Source organism: Alternaria rosae, assembly GCF_020736505.1.
Source record: "Alternaria rosae strain MPI-PUGE-AT-0040 chromosome Unknown BKA58scaffold_11, whole genome shotgun sequence".
In the NCBI taxonomy this organism is placed as follows: Eukaryota; Fungi; Ascomycota; class Dothideomycetes; order Pleosporales; family Pleosporaceae; genus Alternaria; species Alternaria rosae.
In genome coordinates this window covers 140,976-163,303 of record NW_025763580.1, presented here as the reverse complement: position 1 = coordinate 163,303, position 22,328 = coordinate 140,976, and the positions used below count along the sequence as shown (strand labels likewise).

Sequence of the window (22,328 nt, the reverse complement as noted above, 5' to 3'; positions counted from 1 at the left end):
AGGTTTAGGTAGGATGAACCGTGTTATAAGCTCGAAAATGAGAATTGCGAGGACGTTGACTCGATGGACCAGAAAGTATACTTCTTGTGTGAGTGATGTCCAGATACGCTGTGAATGGCCTTTCTACTACGCAGGATCCACCATACCTCATCACACTATCACGGTATGTTATAGACGAAAACTCCCATCAGTTTTAGATTCATATAAGAGATGTGCGAAGATAGTAATTATTCTAGAACCTCTGTTACTCCCAAATCACATCCAAAAGCACATTCACACAGAAACCCTCGTCTACACGCCCATCAAGCAAGTCAACTACACATAACTCGACCGTTATTCAGCACCCCTGGAAATAACGAAGCCACACACACTATACAACCCACTACCACCTGCAACATAACACCCATGGGTTCAACAGCAACAATCCGCTGCTGGCGCGGCCGCAGCACCTCCGTCTTCTCCAACCTCCCTCAAGCGGATTCATCTGAAGCGGGAATCTCCCCTGTAGTTGGCAACACAGAATCCTCTTCGCCGCATTCATCTTCACCTTCAACTACGTCAGTGTTCTCCAACTTACCTCATGCAGAGTCATCTGGAGCAAAACCCGACCTCGTAGTCGGCAACCCAGAAGTTTCCTGGTCGCCTTCAAATTCCAAGGTCATCAAGAAACGAAACGACCTCTCCGTTTTCGCTACGCCTCTTCCTGATCTTGTGTTGGAACGGCGCCAACGTCGGATTTCGAAAGAGTCAGATGGAAGTATAGGTGGAGGTCGATCTGCTGGGTCATGTGACACCCATACTATTACGATTTTTGAAGAAGGGAGGGAGTGGTACGGGTATAGAGACGAAGGGATTCGTCAAGCGGCGGAGATGTTTGGCTTGACTGGGCCGTGGGTCAGGCCTGGTGCTGGTGTTGGTGCTGGTCTTCAAGATGTGGATGGGAATGGGAGTAAGGGGGTAAAGGGAGAGTTGAAGGGAGGGAAGGCGTTTTGGCATGGGAATGGGAGGAAGGTGAAGGTGGAGGAGAGGCTTTTGCATGTTAATGGTAGTGGCCGAGATGATGAGTTCGGTATTGTCGATGAGGGTGCGGAGGAGGACAGAGTGGAAAGTGAGGCGAGTGAGGATAGTGTAGACAGTGACGATAGCAGACAGGAAGGGGACGAAGACGGTGAAGAGAAGCCGTGGTGGAGTGTAAGGTGGAAGAACATCTTCATGATGCTGGGGTATGGTGTTTTGGAGTAGATACACGACTGTGGGAATAACTATCGCGAAGCGGCACTGTCTATATGAGTCTATGGTATACGTCTATTCCATGAAGGAGGTGTATCTGAGGCGATTATGGGTTAGAGGCGTGAACCTGTGATGTCTTGTGTTGGAATGCTATATCATCGATAGGAAATGTAAAATGCAGTGTTGATCGTCCATGTCCGTCCTGCCGGGTTTTGATTATCTCGTAGGGAAATGAGCGATTACGGGTCGGAGGACGGTGTCCTTCACATGCTGGATGATGTGAAGGTTTATATTGGAACGAGTGGCGAGCTCGACATCTGCTCGATGATCAGTGAGCTATTACAAGAGTCGGAGCTAGAAGCACAAACGTACCCTAATATTCGCGATGGTCGTTGCGGCCATTTCGGTTGCGACCTCTGAGATGATAGATAACGGCCAGTGAAGGGGGCAAAGCGAGGAAGAGGGCAGCGATAGCAATGATGGCTTCACCTGACAAGGAAGGCATGATGTCGGAATTGATGCAACAGATGATGGTTCAGAAGGTTGTAGATAGTGTGGGATGGGAAAGAAATCGGGGCGTGGGGGCTCCAGCCATCTTGATCTCATCAGGAGAGCCGCATTGAGAAGTCTCAAAGCACAAACCTGAAGGCATTAGGTCTACAAAAACTCTGAATCCGCCGTCGGCCATGATAATGCAGTCCCGATTGGCCAAAGAGTTCTGATCACGACTTCGCCTTCTCGCGGGTCAACACTGTAGAAGAAGACGTGGTTCGTTGTTGTCCAGTGAATAAAGGCCGCCGACGACTGAACTTACGAGCAGGGACTGCCCAGCTGGATCCCAGACTTGATAAATGCGCGGTGATGGTGTCATGTGATCTAGAGTCCTCCTCTTATCGATGGGGGCGCAGATGCGGTTGTGGCTGAACGGTCCACGGTCTGATTCGACAATGTTCTGAAATGCGTAGCTCCATGATACGAATCAACGAATCGGAAGATAAAGTACGTGAAGGCGTTGTTAAAATTATGCAAGGTGTGATGGACACTGTCACACAACAGACTGCATGCAGGGTGCTTCATCGAGCGGTGTATACGCAGGCGCCGGTGGCTTACCTAGGTACCATGTACACCAATCGCTGCCAGGCTGACGAATCCTCAATGTGTCCCGCAACTCAAATCGCTGGCCATCCGACCGCCGAATCAGCCCTATGACAGCACGTGAGTTGTTTCGTTCGGAATTCACTCAAGGATAACGTTCGGGTACGGAGCCGGCAGAAAGGAATGCCAATCTGAGAATAATGCGTTTCGGCTTCCCTGCTATTGTGCATCTCTCGATGGTCTCAATCTCTTCTGCTGTCTGGTCCTATCGTGATCGTCATAATTACCAATGTTGGGTTGTCGTGTGTGCCAAAGCAAGTTTGGTGGATTGGTACGAGGGACACATGATGACAGCATTCGAAGGCTTACTGGAGTCGTGAAATGGACGTCTCAAAATCAGCCCACCGGTTCGGGTCGGCGCCACAGAGCCATTACGTACATGCTAGCTCAGCCCTGCTGACACTCTACTCATTCCATTCGCTCATGAGCTGGAAGGCTACCAGCGGCACAGGTCGGTACAGTGAGGCCGAGTGTTTTGAAACCACATCATGTTTCAACAGCTACTTTTCCATTGTGAGTCCTTATCTTTGCTTCTCATCCCGCGTTCTGCAACTACAAGGCCACCTTTGCCACGTACTGCGCTTACTCGCCGTCGACCTGTTGTGTGACATTAGGGGCATCGGCTTTCGCAAGCTCATGTAAGAAAGGATGAAGAAGTAAAAGACAACAATAGAGTATCAACGTCCCATTCAACTGTATGATTCTCGTGCGCGTTCATACCTTGCGGTATCATTGATCCAACTCATGTCCTTTGTTCAAAGCTACCTTTTCCGTTCGTTGTGGGCACAGCTGATACCAGAAGGTCTGCGGAGGAATTCCAGGGGCCCGGAAGAACAGCACATCAAGCGCGTTGTAATAGGATCCAGCGCCCGAGTTCACGTGCAAGCGTATTCATCCCGTCCTACCGACGAATATGTACCAACCTCGTGATCAACGTTGATCCATGGCTTGATTCGCTGATATGTTCCAAATATGGTTGGATGGTGAAGGGAAGTAGTGGAAAGTGACTACATCCGCGCATTCAGCCTGTCGAGGTCTTGTCTCGTTCGATCCAGCACTACCTACCCCCGGCTGGCCCTTACTACGACATAATGCAGTTCGAGAAAGTATTCAGCAAGAGTCTCATGAAGAAATCGAACAAGTGCATGTCTTGTTGGCAACCAAAGCACGTGAACAGCCTCCGTGAATGCGAGCAGGAGTGCGCGATATGTCGAACTGGTGATCATGCCGGAAGTGGATGTCATGCCCCATACATGCCGATGACACTTTGGGAGTTACATGGACACATGCCTCCGCGTGGCTGTCAGATCCGTCCAAAGGCTGTTGACCAGGTTTACCTCGTTCTCGCCGGTATCATTAAGCCCCAAGAGAACAAGGCCTGGCCCATCCGTCCGAATACGGACCATCCGCTGGTGCGAGAGTTCTACGAGGGTTGAGACGATCCGGAGCCGCTTTTCAGGAAGGCCATGATTCCGGCGAGGGTAGCTAGGACGAGTGAGACCCGAGTGAAGCTGATCACAATACACGCAGCGACCGTCAACGAGATGGAAACAGCGCCTGTCCTGGCAACTGCCCTGTCGACTACGGGTGCTGCATCGGTCGAGTTCTCACCTCCAAAAATCGCGCAGCCATATACAGCGGCCGAGATCAGCATCGAGCAAGAGCAGGAAGAGGTATCTAGATATCAACAGGATGTTGTGGACGATGAGAACGGGGCAGAGAAACGCGCGTTGCCGCAGATGACGGTTGAGCAGCTGCTTGATGTGATTGGAGAGAAGGATGCGAAGCTGGCAGAACAGGGCAAAGAGCTTGAAGAGGTGAAAGCTATGATCGGAATAAGGGACGAATACCACCGGAGGTGGATGGACGAGAAATATGACCGGATTCGTGAGTAAGATAATCAGATCCGTGAATTGGAGAACGTGGTAGAGAACGTGCGATCCAGTATTGCGAACGAATAGAACGAGCGCGCGAGGCGTTGATGCATACATCGAGTGGCACGAATACGAGACTGAGGTACAACGGACGTTCGAAGTATACAGTAGTAAGAACCGGCGTTGGCGTCAATAGCACTAGAGGCATGTAGGAGGAAAGACAGCGCATAATGTCGCGAAATGCATCCTCTACGCAGATGGATAACTCCAGCCATGCACGATAAAGTGAGTGAAAACAACGAAAGCACATTGAAGTGAAGCTCGCTGTGATTGGCAAGAAGAGCAGAAGAGAGCAAAAAAAGGCAAAAATCGAATTACTGACAATTGAGCTTTCGCTAGTGATCACCCATCAAGCTAATAACCCACGAAGTCGCTGCTGCGATGCCGTTTTACGGGCTTCCTGGCAGCGCTTCTTCATGTTTTCTCGATGACAATTCGTAGAATCAATACTACCGTAAATGCACCGCCACCGTTGCCCCACCTAGAAGAAAGTACTACGGCTACGTAACTCACCGTGACGTTTTATTAAGCGCCCTAATGTATATGAAGACTCGTCACTCGTCGTCGCCATGTTGTCGGACATAGCTGCTGCGATCAATAATTCTTCTCGCTCCTGTGGTTGTTGTGCACACCCACTCGCCTGGTGAATAACACATGTCGTGAAGCAAGTAGATTGGCTGCGCCCAAAGACGGTGATGAAAGGTGACGATGCGCAAAATTTGAGGAGGGAGAAGGGTAATGAAGACATGTGGTCGGAACATCGGGAAGATGGCAACCTTGGTCTAAGTGCGCCTAGCCCCTTCCAGGGCATAACGTCGGCACTTCCGACCATGAAACTTCCATGCCACCACGCCACGCAGATTTGAGATCGTCCCTCAAGTAAGCTGCAACGTCTACTTTCTGTCACAAATCATCACCATCAGCCGAATTCGACACCGCGCAGTCGCTCGGTTGATATTCAACACCATTTTAATTGCAGGAAGAGTCCCGAAGCAAGGTGCGGGATCGGACTCTTCATGACGGCACTTTCATCTGCGCGGCTTTTATCCCGGCCCCGAATAGCTTCGAAAGCCGGTATCGCTTCGAGGCCACAACGGGCGTCTCTTAGATGCTATTGACATACATTAAGAAGGAAGAAGATATGCGCTGTTCAGCCACCGTGGAGAGACGCAATGCAAGCGCATTTCTTTTTCCAGTCAATTAGCATCCGTAAAGCACGTGAATACACAGTTGGCGGTGTACGGTAAGCTTCACGTATCGGCCATGTCGACAACACTGTATGTAATAGCTGTTCGTGAACAAAGTGGCTTATCACATCGTTTACCTGGTGTACAATCGCTCTATCGTGCCATATTTACTCACCACACCCGAACACCACCTTAGTTCCATCGCGACATGTTTCACAAGATACTTCAAAAGATAACATCAAATCCTCAAACCCGTGCGCTTGAAGATTCAAGCCCAGCTCCCAGCGAGAATTCAAACTTATCACTGTTTGAGGAGCTTGTGGTGTCACTAAAAGTTGACACTAGTAGCTTGAGCGATGCGAAACAAGTTGCTTGCTGGTGCGCAAACGAAAAGTTTGAGAAGCTGGTTGCGAAAGGCGCCCGTCTATCTGAACTAATGATTGCAGCACCATCCGAATCGACAGAAAGTAATTTCACAGCTGTTCGAGACCTTCACAAGTGGGGATACGCGCAAGACAGATATATCTACTCAACCGCCTCAAATGAAAGGATCGGCAAAACCTTTGAGCTCATTGGACTCAGCGGGGACTTTGCGAAGGATGAAGGCCCCAATTTTCGCGTCGACTACTCACACGAGTACGTGGTAGTAGTGGAAGGTCAATATTATGAAGCAACGGACGCGCTTCTCCGCCAGGTCATTAACCCCTCGGATGGAATTATAGTCGCGTATGACAACCACACAGCCTAAGCCATGGCTAGAAAGTCCGAACACCACTGCCCGTATGTCCCCAAGTTGAATCACTGGTCGGATATAGCGTATCTCCAATGGTTATCGAAAGCCAATGAGAACTTAGAGTTACGTTACGTACTTCGATACAGCGTGATGGACGATGTTACGCGCTTTGTGCTTACTTATCTCAGCTTACAGGGTAGATTTGCCCTGAAGGAATGGCGTGGGACGACATACAGTGCAGGCTCGGTGGAGTTCAATGCATTGTTAGGCTCACCCAATGGGGCTGGTGTCGCTTATCTCCTCATACAGCACAAGAAGGGACTAGGCCACAAGACTGTTGATAAGGTTACTGTCTTCAAGAAGAAGTGGGATACCATGTTGCTGTTCCATATCACGGATGTTGACAGTGCTGATGTCGAACACGTTTGAAGATCGGACTCGTACAATTATGTGGCGCTGATATGCATTATGTACGACTCACGGTATAGATAGCACGCTCCGAACAAAGACATGTACAGAGATAACAGAATGTACGAGGTGTGGTATTGCTAGTGGTGCACTTTACGATGGGTCACATGTTGTGATGATCTCTGCATTGAAGTGTCAACAATCAAGCTACCCGAGCACAGCAGATCGAATCGACACTAAAGTAGAGCGCGAGGCCGGTTGGCATCAGGCAATGGCTTCGTCCATAAGTGACAAAGCGCAAGACTGATACGTACCAGACAATGGCTCTATGGTTGGTGCATCGCATGATCATGGCAACTATAAGATCTCTCAGAGAGCGATCAAGACATCCCAGATCGCACGATGACGACCCCTATTCAGATCGTAGATCTCTACCTGTTCTTTTCTCAAGTTGGTGCGAACTGATGACGTCAAATGCTTCACATGACGTGAGAACAATAGGTGGTGACGTTAGGTTGCTCGAGCATAACACCGATCGGCATCAGACAGCGGCTCCGTCATGAATGACGAACCCAAGATAGATTACTAACAAGCAGTTGCTCATTCACCTCGATAGTCACATGATCATCATAGTTTCATGTCTCTCCATGAGCGACAGACAGACTACAAAGATCGCATGACTATCTGTAATGTAGAGGCTCAGTAGCTATCGGGCTAATAATTGAGCTTCTATAAGATCACATAGCTCCTGCTGTGATCGCGTGCACTCCGCTACGCATAGGTGCGCCATGTTGAAGTGGCTCGTGGAGATCTCTGCACGTGGGCGGCGATTATGATGTCATGTTGGGCGCGATGTGCTCGTAGACGGCCTTCTGACTGAGCACCGACTTGACCCCGATGCAGTATTGTGTAACGTTCGGCGAGAATTTGGCTCGTCGAACACGAGGTAGTATGCCAGGAGTAGTATTTTCCATCAAGGAGAATCGCGCATTGATGGGGAAAATGTACGGGTGGTGGCTAACCGCTCAACCAAGCGTGCTCATTGCCCATCCATCCAATGGTAACGCTACAACGAACAATCGCGCTGCAGGCGACTTATTTCCATGTTCTAAACTGCAACGCAACAGCAGGGCCGTTTCCGCGTCGAAAGGCGTCCCTGGAGTGTCATCCGTTCTTTTCTATCTCAATGGGACCGCTGAACTATAGTTGTGACTTGCCCGCGGTTGTTACAAAGACGGGAGACGGGATGATAAACTACGCAATCTCCACGAGGGAGCAGAACGCCCAAGCGCCAACAAAAGTTGATTTTGACATGACAAAAGGTTCACGACTGCGTCTTCTAAAATCATGTGAACCGCTAAGTCACCAGGGTAATACTTCAAAGAGAGATTTCTTGATAGTCCAAACTCCCTTTGAGTAGCTTCCCGGTGATATACTGGTGCAAATAAGGGACGCAAGTAGTGTCTAGCAGGTGCGCATCTGTGGGTCGGTCGGATCGCGCCCGTGCTCAGAGGCATAATCTTCATCCGAATACCTGATCAATCACCCGCCGCGTAGACTGGTAGATACCGCCTTCTCCATTACGATCCCCTGCATATCTAAGCTACTGCTCCTTAAAGCCTAGCCTTTACAGTCCAGCCGACTGCATTCAGTGTACATGCCCATTTGCTCCTTCACGTTAGTCACAAGCCGATCCTTTCGCACATCGCCGCATAACTAGGATACTAAGATGCACAGGAAAACGATGTGACTACTTGTGGTTTGGGAGCAAATGCGCCGGCTCCCCTCAACGATGTACTCGACTGCATGGCTGCACCCTCAGCCATCTCAACGGGGCTGCAATCGTCTTCGTCCTCAATGCAAACTCCAATGCCGAGCGCAAACATGAGAAAACTAACCCTAGTCGCGGTCGTACACCATCTGCTAGAAAAGAAAGTTGACCCTGCCAGCGCAACGGTCCGTACCGAGTAAGTACGCTAAAAGCGGGGTGTGGTAAGACCCGATTGGACAGTAATCTACTCCGCTCTGACAGTACCCGCTGTGGCGAGCCACTGATCGAGATTCCACCAGAAACTGATAAGCTCATGTCGTCCCTTCTCGCACAACTCCCGGCCAAACAATTTAGCTAGTGTAAGGACGGAAAACAATCGTAGTTCATAACAGAAGCAGTGTCAAGGTCATCTGCTTCTACAGCCAAATACTTTGTCTCTATGAGGATTGACACAAATAGCTTACTGCTCACCGCTGGCTCATGCTTGAGACACACATGCAGAGGTGGGTGGATTAGCGAATCATGAGGAGGTAGATCTGTTGAGCAAAACAAATGTGGAAAATCTGGTGGTGTAGTACAAATGTGGAAAAGCTGATGGTGTAGTGTTCATCTATCTTGTGACCATTTGCATTAGTGAAGTAACAGTAGCAGACGGGGTGCAGAGTGCGTAGTTTGCACTGGAAGCAGTATATTAGGCGTCTGATTCCAGTGTGTTGTGTTCCATCGCAACTTCAAACAACTATCTCGCTCAACATTATTGCTTCTAGCCTTCGTTCTCCTATCTTCATCAAATCCACATCCTCAAGTGCTTCATCTAGCCACAATGTCATCCACCAAGGTCGATCTTGAGGCGGGTATGACGCCCGTTGAGGTGCAGGCGATTGAAAAGACGCCAAAGGAGAACAAGCCTGCATCTTCTGCGGGTGCTTTCAAGCCAAAATACACACTCTACAAGCCTTCGGGACAAACTCTAGTGGGACAGTTAGTGAATCCCCTCTACAGTTGGGATCGCTGGACCTTCACGGCGTATCACGATGTCCACTTCGTGAAAGAGGAGTGGGTGAGAATCACAGTGGTTCACAACAATACCGAAGCGACAGCCAACGAAAAGAGGACATACGAACTGGGATCTAACGTCATCCACGGGTCTGAAAAGGTCAATAGTGTTAGCGCAAGCGCTGGCTTCTCTGGCTGGGGTTTCAGCTTGAACGTGGGCGCATCAAGTGAGAGTAAAACGTTCCAATCGAACGAGGTCTCGCGAAAAGAAACCCATGAGCGCAATATCACGGTTTCACCAAACAAGAGCGTTTACATCTATCAAAAGGTCTTTACGTTTCGACTCTCCATCTTCTTTGTGTGGAGAGACACTCAGCAGTTTGGTGGCAAAGAGTTGAAGTATTCGAGCAGTTCTCGATGGGAGGATGCTGTGTTTTTGGAATGCATTCAGACTATCAACTGTGATGAGTTCTGCTGGATCGACCACGAAATAGAGGCCGGTGAGACCACCGTTACCATCCCGAAACCTTCTCGACGAGAAGCCCCACCCTCTATCTGTCAGTGGAAGAATCTGAATGGAGGATCACAAGAAGCCCTATCTGCAAACTACCCTGGTGCTCCAAGAGGTTGAGGTTCTTGGAGATGCGATACTTCTCTCTTTCGTAGAGTATCCCCTTGTGTATGAGTCGTATGAAATGCGGGAGGCGTGGATGGCTCGTCGTCTCTAGGTCGCCTCTAGGTCGCCTCTGGGTCATCGCAGCAGGTGCTCCAAGATAAGTTCAGGGAAGGCGTATGACTTGGTACACTGGAATCACTCTCTTGGAAATTATCTCTGTAAGGGTAAATACCATTTACCACTCTATCTATGCACCTACGAGACAAATCTGTTGTTGTATCTGAATACAGATATGTAGCATAGAAATACATTCGCTTGTGGTCAGTATCATATACCTAGTGTATGTAGCGCGACGAGAAAGACTTTCTTCAATGAAACTTTGTATTACTTGAAATGACCGAAGCACGATGAAAAGATTGCGGCTGAGTATCTGTATCTCTACTCCACCGTACCCGCTTTCGTCATCGGCCCCGCACTCCTCGGCAACCGCATACACACTCGCGCTCAGATGGCCCTAACCAAAACAGCTTGCTGTGCCCGTCCGTCGATCTCTCTTCCACCTGTCTTGACTCCTCTTCTCGAAACAATGGCGCGTCATTCATCTCCCGGTCTCGCTGCACTTCTGCTGCAGCAGCCGTCACGTTCGTTTCGCTCAGGCAATCGACTAGTTCACGCGTTAGACTCTTTTGGGTAGCAGTCTCGGACACGATTTGGGCCATCTTCAGCGTTGCGCGGTCTTCAAGTGTGCTGGCTAGGAGAAGCGACTGATTTGCTTTTGCGCAGTGTGCGAGGGCTTGCGTGCGTATCTGCTGATATGTGAAATGCATCCAGTGCCGCGCTCGCTGAAGCTGGACGACGCAGTCGGGATATGGGTTAGATCTAGTGGGAGTGATTCATGAATCTTGTCCTCGTGCATCTCATTGGCGAGACATGTGACCACTTCAACCCGAAATGCAGGAACTCAGTCATCAACTCTCGATCAAGTAGATCTGCATCGGTTTCAACCCGCTCAGTCCAAGGTTGATACGATCGATTTTGCTGGATACATTCAGAAGAAACTTAGATCTATGAGAGGTCCTGCCAGACAAAGGAAGACAACAAACTTTTGGCACCTGGCTTCTCTATGACCAATTCTCTCTAGATCATCCAATTTAGCAACAAAGCCTATTTTTGGTGGAAAATGTACTCTCCAGATGCGCGATAGTACCTGCAAGGAGTGAGTCGTAGTCGAATCTCTCTTTGCTTGCGCGTTATCAATCTTGACGAAGACAGTACCGCTGTTGGGACCCGCCATCAATTTGGTGAAGTAGAGCTGCACACTCGGTGCTCTCGAAGCCCGCTGTCGGAAGAATTCTTGCACGTCTGTATGTATAGCATGAAGAATCGTCCACGGTCTCGGAAAAGTTCGGTGCTGGACTGTGGGCAAATCCTGATTAGGAGGGAGATTAGAGTCAAACCCCTCGAGCGGTGGACTGGAGATGCTCCAAAAGACGCAGACACTCATGCCAATATAAAAAAGCTAGATATCAGTCTTAAATAAGATGCTGAAGGACAAGACCGATCATTTCGTGAGGCGGCTCCTTTAGGATAGCGTTTACTTTGCCGTCAGCGGATTTCATGTAGTCGCAGCCATGTGAGAATGCATAGATGATCTCATGTATGCGAAGTATCTGGAGTCCATGGCCCGGATGCACTCCTTGGCCACTGTAGACCACCCATCGGGCATCTTGCCGGTCCGTCCAGTGCTTCATCTGACCATAGTCGTTTCGCGTATTGCGTCCGACGATGACCATTGTGGATTCCGGAAGATACTGATGGAGGCAAGAGTCGGGTCACCGGGCGATTGGGCAGTTCAGAAGTTCCATCTGACTGAAGGATTCGATTGGGGCGTGACCGCACGAGTTGAGGAGCGTAAAAAGGGTCCTCGGTTGTATAAGATTCTCCAAGTTCAGAGAAGGCACCAAGCAGTATGCACTGTTCCGTGCCACATATACTGGAAGCGTGAGAACCTGTTCGTCATCTAGGTATTTGGCTGGCACAGCGAGGTCGACCGCGATGTCTGGGCGATGGCCGTTTGCCATATCTGGCCTTGCCGTAAGTAGAAGCCATTTCTTCTTTGAAGTACTTTTCTTGCCCCATCTCTTTCGAATCGTGTCTTCGTGTCGCTCAAGTCTATAGCATAGCTCTTCGAAGCATGCAAATATACCGTTCGAATAATTGTCAGTCAGATGCTGCACTTCTTTATGAGAAGAGAAGAACTTGATAGCAGGGTAAAGATCTAAGAAGCGGTATAGATTTTTCCCACCGAGAGGGTTGTCCCCAAATCTGTCGAGAAATTCCTGGTTGTCCGATCGCTTACGACTGGGGACTATCTCTAGAACGTGAGGCCCATGTGGCCAGACGCTTGGCGTCATTTCCAGCGTCCAAAAGGCGGCTCGATATGCTGCCGATGGTCGTTTAGATTGAGAGAGACGAAAGGACGAGGCTCTGCTTCAAGAGCCTAGGTGAAAGAAACGCGTCGAGTCTAGCCCGATGGAGACAGTATTAGTGCGTCAATCACCAGTGACTTGGGGGCGCACACGGAGCTAGAAGGGAGCCAAAACGCAGTATCGATTGGTAAATTGGCTGTAACGCAGCTGGGTACGATATTGTACTCTCAAGGGCTTTGTTCAGCGTAGCAGTTGGGCGATGTCACGAGCGGAGAGTATGCGGCGTTTTCATGTCACGATATTGGAGACGGGCGAGCTATTATCATTTGCGTTCTCGTGATCGCGATACCCCGTATCCGGTTAAAATATCGCATGTTGAAATACTTCGGCTGCTGTTGTCACCGAAGACTAGTGCGAAGATTTCCGATCTATTTTGTGGTAATGAGTTGCGCAGCGTCATTCGGTTGTGGCTATCGAGCCACTTGTCGTGACATGCGTCTCTTTGGGCACAGATCTGGAGTCGCTTGGCAACTTCATTGGATCCGCTGCGACTATGGCTAACAGTGTGAGCTCCTGGCATCCTCGCTACTGTGATCATGACAGCAAAATCTCTTTTGGTCATATATGCCACCCGGTCGCATCTGCGGTATAGTTACTCGAGCGACAGAAAGGAGATATGGCCTCTATCAGACTCTTGTTGCGCTCATGTCATGATGGGGTAGCTGTCGCGTCTTCGTGTCAGCCGGCGACGGACATCTTGACTGACATGATTCCAAAGTAGATCAGATGGTGAAAGAGACAACGTGAAAGTTTCTGCGCGTGACGTCAAGTGGTGATATGAAAATATCGCGCCATAGTCGCACATTGCCCAACACCTCCCACCCATCTTCTACCGCACCGTTCGCATCGAACCCCGCCCACACTTCATCCTCCCACGTTCAACGCGCGACCTCTTTAGTCTAATATCGACGCGATGTGGGAATAGCGCGACACCGCTTCTGTGTATGGCCGCCGCGATAGAGCTCCCGACCCGCAACGGAACGCAACCTCGGAGACAGCAAGGAGGACAGATAGTGGCGGAGAGTGTAAGTAAAAGTATACATTGTGCTTTTAAGTGACTGGCAAAACGCCATGAGGGAGCGCGATACCCCTCAAGCAGCCTGCGGTGGCTGCGTACGAACGCGCAACGAACTTATATGCGCCAGGGTCACTTGTCTCCTCTCTCGACCAGTTTTGCTGACATTGTATTCGCAGACGACCTTTCCAAGTAATGCGAACTACAGTTGCTCAGTGTACGAGTAGAGATGGAGCCCGGTGTCTTCAAGTCTATTGGTCCGGTGAAGGGCCTGAAGGTATCAATAGCCAACTGCCTGCCGCCATCTGGACCGTACTTTGACGAGTATACCCTCGGAAACCATTTCGAGGAAGCCATGTTCGACGTGCACGCCAACGGCGAGATCTGCGTGTGTATTGTTTGTTGGGGGGCCAAGCATGAAGATACCCACAAGAGGTCTAGGAAGAACTGTCGGGTTTGCAAGACGAATGACCATCTGGGGCAGACTTGTGGCCAAATATACGTGACAATGGCCCGGTGGAGGGCTCGGGGCTACAATGTGGTCAAGACAATGCGCGTACGTCCCAACGTCAAGGAGTTGGTGTACCTCGTCGCAGTTGGAGTCGTGCACAGCTTCAAAAAGCTTACGGACGTCATCGTTCTGAACGACAATCATCCGCTCGTGCGAGAGCTTTACCGAACGACCTCGATGCCGCAATATTCGCCGGGAAAAATCGTCTGGCCCAAGCCGAAAAGGCTTCAGGGGCAGTCAAGGTTAGGTGTTCTGAAGCAGCATGTCAGTGCAGCTGCGGAAGGTGTTGCACCTTCAGATCTGGACTCCACCCACAGCGTACACCCCGCTCGCGATCCCCGCCTTATGGCTCGACGCGTGGTGGTCGAAGTGGAGGAGGTACTTCGTGGTGACATCGTTTCCATCACCAATCAACCAGTCACACATGAGCCTGCAGATAGCGTCGGAGAAGTGAGCACCTCTGTTCAAGAGTCTCCTCATCAGTCTGAGCGAATCCGCTTTCTAGAAGCCGAGAATAGGCGCCTAGCCGGAGCACTTGAGCGAGCTCTCGCGGAGCTGGTTGCGAAAGACGATTGGATTGCTGAGTTGACGGGTGACGGCGTTTCAACAGGCACAAAGAGGCCCAGGATCTAGGAAGTGGACGCTTGCGGCGATGGATGGTAGGTATGAGTCGAATCTAAGGCGATGTGTCGTCACTTTCGCGAGTTAGATAGCTAAAGCATTGATACTCGCGACAACAGTTTTGGAGCGGATTCAAACATATACTATAGCACTACTAGACACTCGTGATACATGCACAGTGACTAAGTTATACAAGCGTGAAACCTCTGGTAGAACTTCTCGTACTCTGAAACGATTGTCTCCGCGTGGCAATAATTAATACAAGAAAAAAGGAATTGACTTGTACAGCGCGATAAAGACGCGAAGCTACTTCACGGCTTAAAGATATACTGGAGAGGCGTAAGTCCGCGCACGTGAGAATGACATGCAAAAGTCTGCAGTGCAGGCAGCTGCGCAAAAAAGAAAAGAGAAAGAACAAAAAGAAGAGATCGTGCTCTGATAGATGCTCGCCCAATGCGTGACAGTCGTTAATGGTCATCCGCCCAGCTACGGATGCGTTGGAGCAAGCTGGTAAAGCCCAGATGGACCAGTCCCAGAAGGAGTTACATGTCCGGTGTCACACGATGGGAAACTGCAGCATTATAAGCGATATGACGTAGGTGTACCGTGAATAGCAAATATTGAGGCCTTTGGTAGATCAGGCGACTGTCGAAATATGCGGGCGAATCCACGCTCCCTTTGCACACTCGATGCGCAAACCGAACCATGATCGAGCTGCAGTTGTCACCAGGCAACAGCCACCAACTCTTTCGGATGCTATGTAGTCGCTGTCATCGCTATGAAGTCCCTTGCAGACATAAGCGCAAGGACTCTCTTATCGTGTGTGGTTGTGGAGATGTGTTGCGATGCACGACCAGGCGAGTGTGTGAAAAGAGTGATGAAGACGCGTCGTCAGAAGATCGGGGATGGAGGTTTGCCGCTAGATTACCGGTACTCATCCTACCTCCACTTTAGCAATCCTCCGAGCACATCGGCCTGCCTCAGAATATCACACTCCCACCGCGTTCAGGAACATCAGCACCGAGCCTTCACAGAGGGCAACATACATAGCTCAGAGGTCTACATCGCGGTAAATTGCTGTCAATGCGCGTTCATATACATGTGTAGACTCCAGGACGCCTTTTTATTTTCCTTCCTCACATTGCCATACTCCCACACCATCCGAGCAAAGGACTCGTTACCTGCTCTCTAAAGAGCCAGACGAAATTGATTTAGAGGTCTACATTGCTTTGGCATTTTGCAAACTTTCATTCCTATACACGTGTAGTCTCCAAAGACTGGATAAATTTGTCTTCCTATACATACATGCACATCCTTCCAGGTCCATCATCAGCCCATTCGTACGCAGTATCCAAAGAACAAGGCCACTTTCTGACGATCTATTATGCGCCACCAGTACTAGCAGTTTGAGCGCGCAGCTACTCAAGCTCCGACCTGAGCTTCCGAATCTCACGATCTTTCACGACTGCCTGCATTCTCAAGTTCAGATTCTCGACTTCCTGCTCCTGAAGCTTCTTTTCGATGTCTTCCGGGTCAGTCGGGATCTCGCAGCTGTTGGGGGTGTCGGGCTGCGGAAGTGTCAATTGGGCAGGCGCGCCATGGGAGACGCGACCCTGGAGACGCGGGTCGAGGCGGTTGTCCACGGCTGTCCTCGACATACTGTATGGCATCGGATGCGGGAGCGGTTGCTGCGGAGGGGCGTTCGCTACAAGCGTTGGCCCACTTCGAGATGGAATGGACGTCGAACGATGCATTGGGTCTGCCTCAAAGATCTTCCGCATCATTGCCTTCGACCTTGGCTTGTCTTTGTAGAAGTCTTGCACAATAGGATGCATCGAGTTTATGAGGACAGTGTTGTTTGGACCACGTGCTTGGAATAAGACACCGATACGACTGAGAACAGCAAGCTCTTGTTTGTCGGGACGAATTTGTCGATCTCGAACAGTCCCTGGACCGCATGGGATTTCCTGCTGGCGATACCAATCTCTGTTACAGTAGAACAGGGAACAGTTCTAGCACCTATGTCAGCATTGCTACTAAAAGATACGCTGAGCTTTGGTACAGCAAATTGGGGACAACTCTTACCTCGTCCGGGTGGCGGCGGGTTCTGCAGACCTTGCATACCTTCCCGCAAGACGTGGTCGAATAGCCTGCGGCGGGGTGGCAGGTCCAACAAATCATGCAGGGTTTGTACTTGAAAAAGATCGCGCCAAAGATGGGAAGGAGAGCGTTCTGGTCGTAGTATGGTCCCGCGGGTGGTAGGTATCGCTCAATCGGGTACGTGAGGCCAGCAGGCAGTCTTATTGACGAGGGCGAAGAAGGCGTAACAGCAATGTCGCCAGGAAAAGACGGGAGCGATTGCAAGAATCTGTCCGCAGCGTCGGATCTCGGGGATTCGCTCTTGATGCCGACTGGCTGGACATTGGCACCAGTCGGTTCCCAGCGCTCAACCGCTTCAGAGTCGGGGTCAGGCGATTCTGCTATGGGTCAGCAGAGTGTGCAATTGCTTCTCGGGGCTCTTACCTTCGAATTTCATAAGCTTCCGGCGCCCATCGTGTATTGCCTGCTCGGGCGTTGCAGACTGTCTCGACTGACTCGCCTCGCCTCCCTCGAGCGCAAGAGCATCGGGCGTGGGTGTCGGGAGAGGCGGCTTCGGGGCGTACAAGGCTTGCATCAGGTACAGATTGGCCATCGCGATGTTTCGGGGTGGGTCAAGTCTGTGGGCATGGGTATCTCGAGTGTTTGGGTGTTTGTTCACAACAACGAGTCTTGGCTTGGCGTGTTGCTCTCACCTACGTACCCGAACAAGTAGGCACGACTGTGACCCGGGATCACGTGGCTGTGACATCATCTTACTCATTCTCTTACTACAGACCGTCACAACTTCTCATTTAACGCCAGGTCAACTAGGTTTAAAGCTAATGGATTCACGGTGAGTGTGCCGTATTGAACAAGATAGTCATAGCCTTCAGAGAAGACGAAGGCTCAACAGAAACGGTGATACGTGATAATGATCCCAGATCACAGAAATGACCTTAACCGCAACGAACGTAAGACGACCTATAAGCAGTGAAAGCGTAGTGAGAGTCTGTATGTAGGACTATTACGTATCGTGAAGGTGTCTTGTACTATGCCAGATGAGCCAAAGATACCAACATCTGGTGGTAGAAACTGCGTGGGCGAGCGAGCTCTGAGACTTTTGAGCGATATTACAGCAAGAAGGACTACGGGGTTACGTTAACACATGCAGTTTACGACGATAGTGAGGCGGGGAGATACAACGTACTAATGGGAGGATGTTGGTGGGCGATGGATGCCTTGGAGTACAATACAGGATGCGAAGTCGTTCACGCAAGGGCTTCTTTGTTTGGTCCGCGGCGGCATCCCCACGCACTTATAGAAAAAACACCTATAGCCACAGCTCACCGGATGGAGGCTTGCGACGTCTAGATTCCGACCATGGAGGGCTTGGTTTCGAATCTGCCATAACCCCAGTCGGCCGTGCAGTCCTCGTCAGCTCGTATGGTAAGCTGGTGCTTTGCGCGTGGAGTCAGATCAAGTCAACATAGGTAGCGAGAGGAAAGGTGGGAGAGGGAAGCAGGGCTGAAACATACAGAGAAGTGCGCTAGCAGACGCTAACGCAGGCGCTCACTTAGCAAGCACGTGAGTATAGTACTCTATCACCAACGCGTCTCCGCCTTCGCAGCGCCTTTCCTGGCGTAGTTGCGATACCCACGTTCATACAGGTACCGCAATCATCTTGGAAGAAGCCATCGCGTCGGGATGGAGCCGAATCGTGTTGATACCGATAGGATGGAGGACGATGGAGAAGAGACTGCTGCCAATGTAAGTCTTTCACTGACACATCTTCATATCAAAACAACAGAGCTGACCAAAAGTTAGCAGCGATACACCCAAGCCACCGTCTCTGGTCATACGAGCCTCCAAAATCCCGAACGCACCATTAGTCTCACATTTCGTCCCGCACATCAAGAGGATCATGCGTATCAGGTGAACGACTGGTTAGATTCACTCGGCAGCGCCAGCAATGGTCCATACTCCATGGCTCCGGCTTTCCCTGTTCCACACAGCCGCGCTCCACCGTCCATGTTCCGATCCACAGCGCCCGCAGTTGGATCCGACCGCATCATCAAGGAGGAGCATGAGCGTATTCTAGAGCAGAACGCGAAGTTGAAGCAGGAGCTAGAGTTGGCGAGGGAGGCACGGGATAAGGCGAGTAAAGCATGTCGCGATCTTGCCACCTGGACTTTGTGGGAGCGGGACAGGTTGATGCGCGAGTTGGGAGAGGCCATAGAGATTCATCGCGCTTTCATTGAGGACGAGGTCGACAAGCTTATCGCCGAAGAGACAGGCTGTCTGCCTATAGATCATTAAGAAGATGGCGATTAAACGCCATTCTGGTCTACCGCGGTCAGCATTAGCGAAGTACCTATGTAGTATTTTACTGTCATGCGGCTGCCAGATGGCCTTCGATAGATTGTTTCTGTCCCCAAGGATATGCCGCGATAGCACGCAGACTACAACTCACCAATTCACCGGCTCTTGCTGGCATGAAAAGTGATGTAAAAGGCCTCTTGCTACTTCCCGATTATATTTCACGGTGAGATTGGTTCACTTTCACCGCCCCGTAGCTCCGCTATACAAGGGACCACGTTGGCGACCTGACACCGCACATGTCCTTGACGCCATTTCCTTCCGACACAAACGCGACATCGCAGAGCTATTCATGAATCGATTGTTTGCGATGCCACGAGCTATGCGAACAGCTACCGGAGCAGAGCCTGTCCCACGACAGCAGCCAGACACTGAGTACGAGGCTCCCCACGAATAAGAGAAGCCAGAAACGGTGGCACAAACGAATGAACATCCCGCAGACGAGAGTGAAGACAGTGACGAGCCGGTGGCAGCAGCGGAAGATGCTAGAGGTAACGCCCACACGCTGCGAATTCTCTCCGGAGACGGCGACCTCTGCGCGACATGGACTACTGGTATCAACAGCCTCTGGAGGTGCGCCGTCGATGAGGCCGCACTTCTAGCCGCGCAAATAAAAAACGCCGCACTAGATGCTGTCTAGAAGGTCTCGCAGCTTGGATTCATTGGTACTGCAAATGCCATTGGCTATTAGATCGATTTGCATCCTTGGGGGTTTGCACTGATCGTGGTGCCTTCCGTTGCGGTTGCGGCCACAACGATAGCGCTCTTGACCATAGGCTTTGGGCCAGGTGGAACCGTTGTAGGTATGTAACGTCAGGGAATGCGTCGTGAACGGGAGGTACTGACGTCTCATAGGCAGTACAGCAGCTGCCATCCAAGCGAGTAAGCGTTGCCGCAGGTTCGGCCTTCGCAACATGCACCAGCCCCATGATGGGCGGTTATGGCTCTTTGATCATCTTCGATCGTCTTTGGAGGCGTTCGGCTTGTGTCAACAGCTTTCATGATAGGTTTCGCGGCGGCTTGGAAGTCCTGGAAGGGCCAATCGCAGCGTGCACTTGCACCCCTAGGGACCAACTATACCGAAGTCTTCAACCGATGTTGCGAGGCAAGCCGCATCCGACGCTGCCTTCTGGACCATGGTCGCCGCAGCCTACGCGGTATACAGGATGAAGAGTTGGTACCGAGGACACGCTAAGAGGAGCTCGTCAGAAAGCGAGCTGGAAGATGAGTGAGTCTACAGATGCATTGAATCGTCGTGGCGGACAAGCTGTCGAGGGAGAAGTAGGAATGATGACAAAAGAAACGATAGTCATAGATCCAGCGAGTTTGGTGTAGAAAGGGTAGATAGCAACGTAATCCACCCTGCTAGCCCGACTCTGTTTAATTTTGCATGAACCCTTGACAAATGTTATTTTGTTAGAAGTCACGTCGCGCAAAAGTTTTCTTGTGCTGCACTAGCTACAGCACAAAGGTTGTCAACGGAACGCCGCATCTCTCATGTTCTGAGAATACACTTCCTCATTCCCACCATGGGTAGCTGGCGCCTTGATACACGAGGGCAATTCTTCCTCGTCTCTGTCATGTGCGGTGCGTATGATATAACCTGAAGTTGGTATCTCGCGAGGACAGAGCGCCCCGTTGTTGATAGTAATTGCTGAAGCGGGCACTCATAGATCGAGAAATCGAGGGAAGGGGGATTCGGAGGTCGTCAAGAGTTCAAGAGTCGTCCGGGCCGAAATGAGACGACCCACTAGCGCTGACTAACGATGATGCAGGCCAAGAACCGCGGCGTGGCAAGCATCACCTCCTTCCTCGCCAGCGACAGACGAGTCCATCATGCCACCAGATCGATCACGCACCGCCAACTCCCAAGGCAGACAGAAGTCATGCTCAGAATGCGCAAAGGCAAAACGGAAATGTGGTCTCGAGCAGCCTCACTGCGCACGATGCGCCAGGCAGCACTTATCATGCGTCTACCCTCCGCAGCCTCGGTCGCAGGCCCCAATTCCACAGGCCAGCACATCTGCGACTCCTCCTTACTTGAGCCCATCCAATGCGCCAATGGAGATGCTAGAAATAGATGATGGCGGTCTTGCTTTCGACTTCGACCTGCCTGCAATGCCAGCCGACTCCACCGCAGACATCTTAGACTTTGACTTTTGTACCGCGACAAGTTCTCTCGACGCGCTTACAGACATGCTGAACACGCCAGCTCCTCAGGAAAATCAAGGGACCTTACAAAAGTCTTTTATCCCCTTGAAACAGCCCTTCTCATCGAGACACCTGTCGCCTTTCGCAAAGTCTAGAGTGGAATACTCAATTGAGCTCGTCAAACTCGCGCCAAAGATGATGGTCGAGCAATGTTGCACACCATGGGCTCATCCTTTGCTTTACGAAGACCATATGCCAAGATCACTACAAGATGCACACGCTGCATGTGCCCTTTACATTACGATGAACGATAACAATGCTGAGCACGTCGCACGGTTCATCACGAGTCGCGCAGAAGAACTCATAACCACTGCTATACCAACTACACCCATTGAGATACTAGCTCGTACACAGGCTCTGATGTTGTACGAGATCATGCTCATCTTTGGGGGCGACATACGACTATACGCCCGAGCCGACGCCCTGATACCGCATCTTGAAGATGTCGGCGTCGTCCTTCTACCCATCGCAGCAGAAGATCCCGAGCTTCCAGCAACTCTTCCACTCTATCCCAGTACAGCCGCTCGCTCAGCCTGGAAATCGTACATCTTCCGCGAGTCAGCCAGACGCACGGCCTTGGTAGCTTTTCACATTACCGTCATATACACTCTGTTGAGCGGGCAGATGAGATCTTGCGCTAAAGAGCTTTCTTTGAAGAACCGCGTCACGCTTTCTGCGCACTTGTGGAAAGCATCGAGCGCTTTCGACTTTGCCATGGCGTGGAATAGCAAGAGTCACTTCGTCATCAAGGAGCTGGATTTCACGGATGTCTTGAGGGGCGCGCAGCCTGATGACCTTGATGCATTTGCTAATATGATGCTCATTGGACTTCAAGGCATCGACGATATACGGGGCTGGTATCATACACGAGGCGGGGCTCTCACGTAGCCTTCAATCAACGCCAGCGCGCCCAAACTAACTCGTCTCACTATCGTCTCAAGACCGCTGAAGAGGCCACTCGCTCCAGTCTCCCTATATCTAACATCTCTGGATGAG

General features: G+C 50.8%; 8 protein-coding genes across 8 annotated transcripts; 7 read left to right on the top strand and 1 right to left on the bottom strand.

Annotated features, from left to right (window-relative positions):
- Positions 1–405: 405 nt before the first annotated feature.
- Positions 406–1,242, top strand: BKA58DRAFT_444051 (uncharacterized protein; the record flags this gene model as incomplete). The annotated part of the gene is made up of 1 exon (XM_046174033.1): positions 406–1,242. The coding sequence occupies one exon, from the start codon at positions 406–408 to the stop codon at positions 1,240–1,242; it is 837 nt and encodes a 278-aa protein (XP_046020726.1).
- Positions 1,243–3,638: 2,396 nt separating this feature from the next.
- On the top strand, positions 3,639–4,280 carry BKA58DRAFT_444050 (uncharacterized protein; the record flags this gene model as incomplete). The annotated part of the gene is made up of 2 exons (XM_046174032.1): positions 3,639–3,816; positions 3,916–4,280. 2 exons carry the CDS (start codon positions 3,639–3,641, stop codon positions 4,278–4,280), a joined length of 543 nt encoding a protein of 180 aa, XP_046020725.1.
- A 1,977-nt stretch (positions 4,281–6,257) lies between these two features.
- BKA58DRAFT_444049 (uncharacterized protein) lies at positions 6,258–6,668 on the top strand (the record flags this gene model as incomplete). The annotated part of the gene is made up of 1 exon (XM_046174031.1): positions 6,258–6,668. One exon carries the CDS (start codon positions 6,258–6,260, stop codon positions 6,666–6,668), a length of 411 nt encoding a protein of 136 aa, XP_046020724.1.
- Positions 6,669–9,241: 2,573 nt separating this feature from the next.
- BKA58DRAFT_405697 (uncharacterized protein) lies at positions 9,242–10,045 on the top strand (the record flags this gene model as incomplete). The annotated part of the gene is made up of 1 exon (XM_046171914.1): positions 9,242–10,045. One exon carries the CDS (start codon positions 9,242–9,244, stop codon positions 10,043–10,045), a length of 804 nt encoding a protein of 267 aa, XP_046020723.1.
- Positions 10,046–13,363: 3,318 nt separating this feature from the next.
- Positions 13,364–14,947, top strand: BKA58DRAFT_368855 (uncharacterized protein). Its single transcript, XM_046168949.1, has one exon. The coding sequence runs from the start codon at positions 13,764–13,766 to the stop codon at positions 14,676–14,678; it is 915 nt and encodes a 304-aa protein (XP_046020722.1). The 5' UTR covers positions 13,364–13,763; the 3' UTR covers positions 14,679–14,947.
- A 1,008-nt stretch (positions 14,948–15,955) lies between these two features.
- BKA58DRAFT_449188 (uncharacterized protein) lies at positions 15,956–17,358 on the bottom strand (the record flags this gene model as incomplete). The annotated part of the gene is made up of 3 exons (XM_046174301.1): positions 15,956–16,678; positions 16,791–17,143; positions 17,190–17,358. The coding sequence occupies 3 exons, from the start codon at positions 17,356–17,358 to the stop codon at positions 16,085–16,087; spliced, it is 1,116 nt and encodes a 371-aa protein (XP_046020721.1). The 3' UTR covers positions 15,956–16,084.
- A 1,091-nt stretch (positions 17,359–18,449) lies between these two features.
- Positions 18,450–19,061, top strand: BKA58DRAFT_444045 (uncharacterized protein; the record flags this gene model as incomplete). The annotated part of the gene is made up of 2 exons (XM_046174030.1): positions 18,450–18,512; positions 18,570–19,061. 2 exons carry the CDS (start codon positions 18,450–18,452, stop codon positions 19,059–19,061), a joined length of 555 nt encoding a protein of 184 aa, XP_046020720.1.
- A 1,589-nt stretch (positions 19,062–20,650) lies between these two features.
- On the top strand, positions 20,651–22,220 carry BKA58DRAFT_405692 (uncharacterized protein; the record flags this gene model as incomplete). The annotated part of the gene is made up of 2 exons (XM_046171913.1): positions 20,651–20,712; positions 20,897–22,220. The coding sequence occupies 2 exons, from the start codon at positions 20,651–20,653 to the stop codon at positions 22,218–22,220; spliced, it is 1,386 nt and encodes a 461-aa protein (XP_046020719.1).
- Positions 22,221–22,328: the final 108 nt, after the last annotated feature.

Coding starts and splice junctions, on each gene's coding strand:
- BKA58DRAFT_368855 (XM_046168949.1), top strand. CDS start 13,764: ATGGAGCCCGGTGTCTTCAAGTCTATTGGTCCGGTGAAGGGCCTGAAG.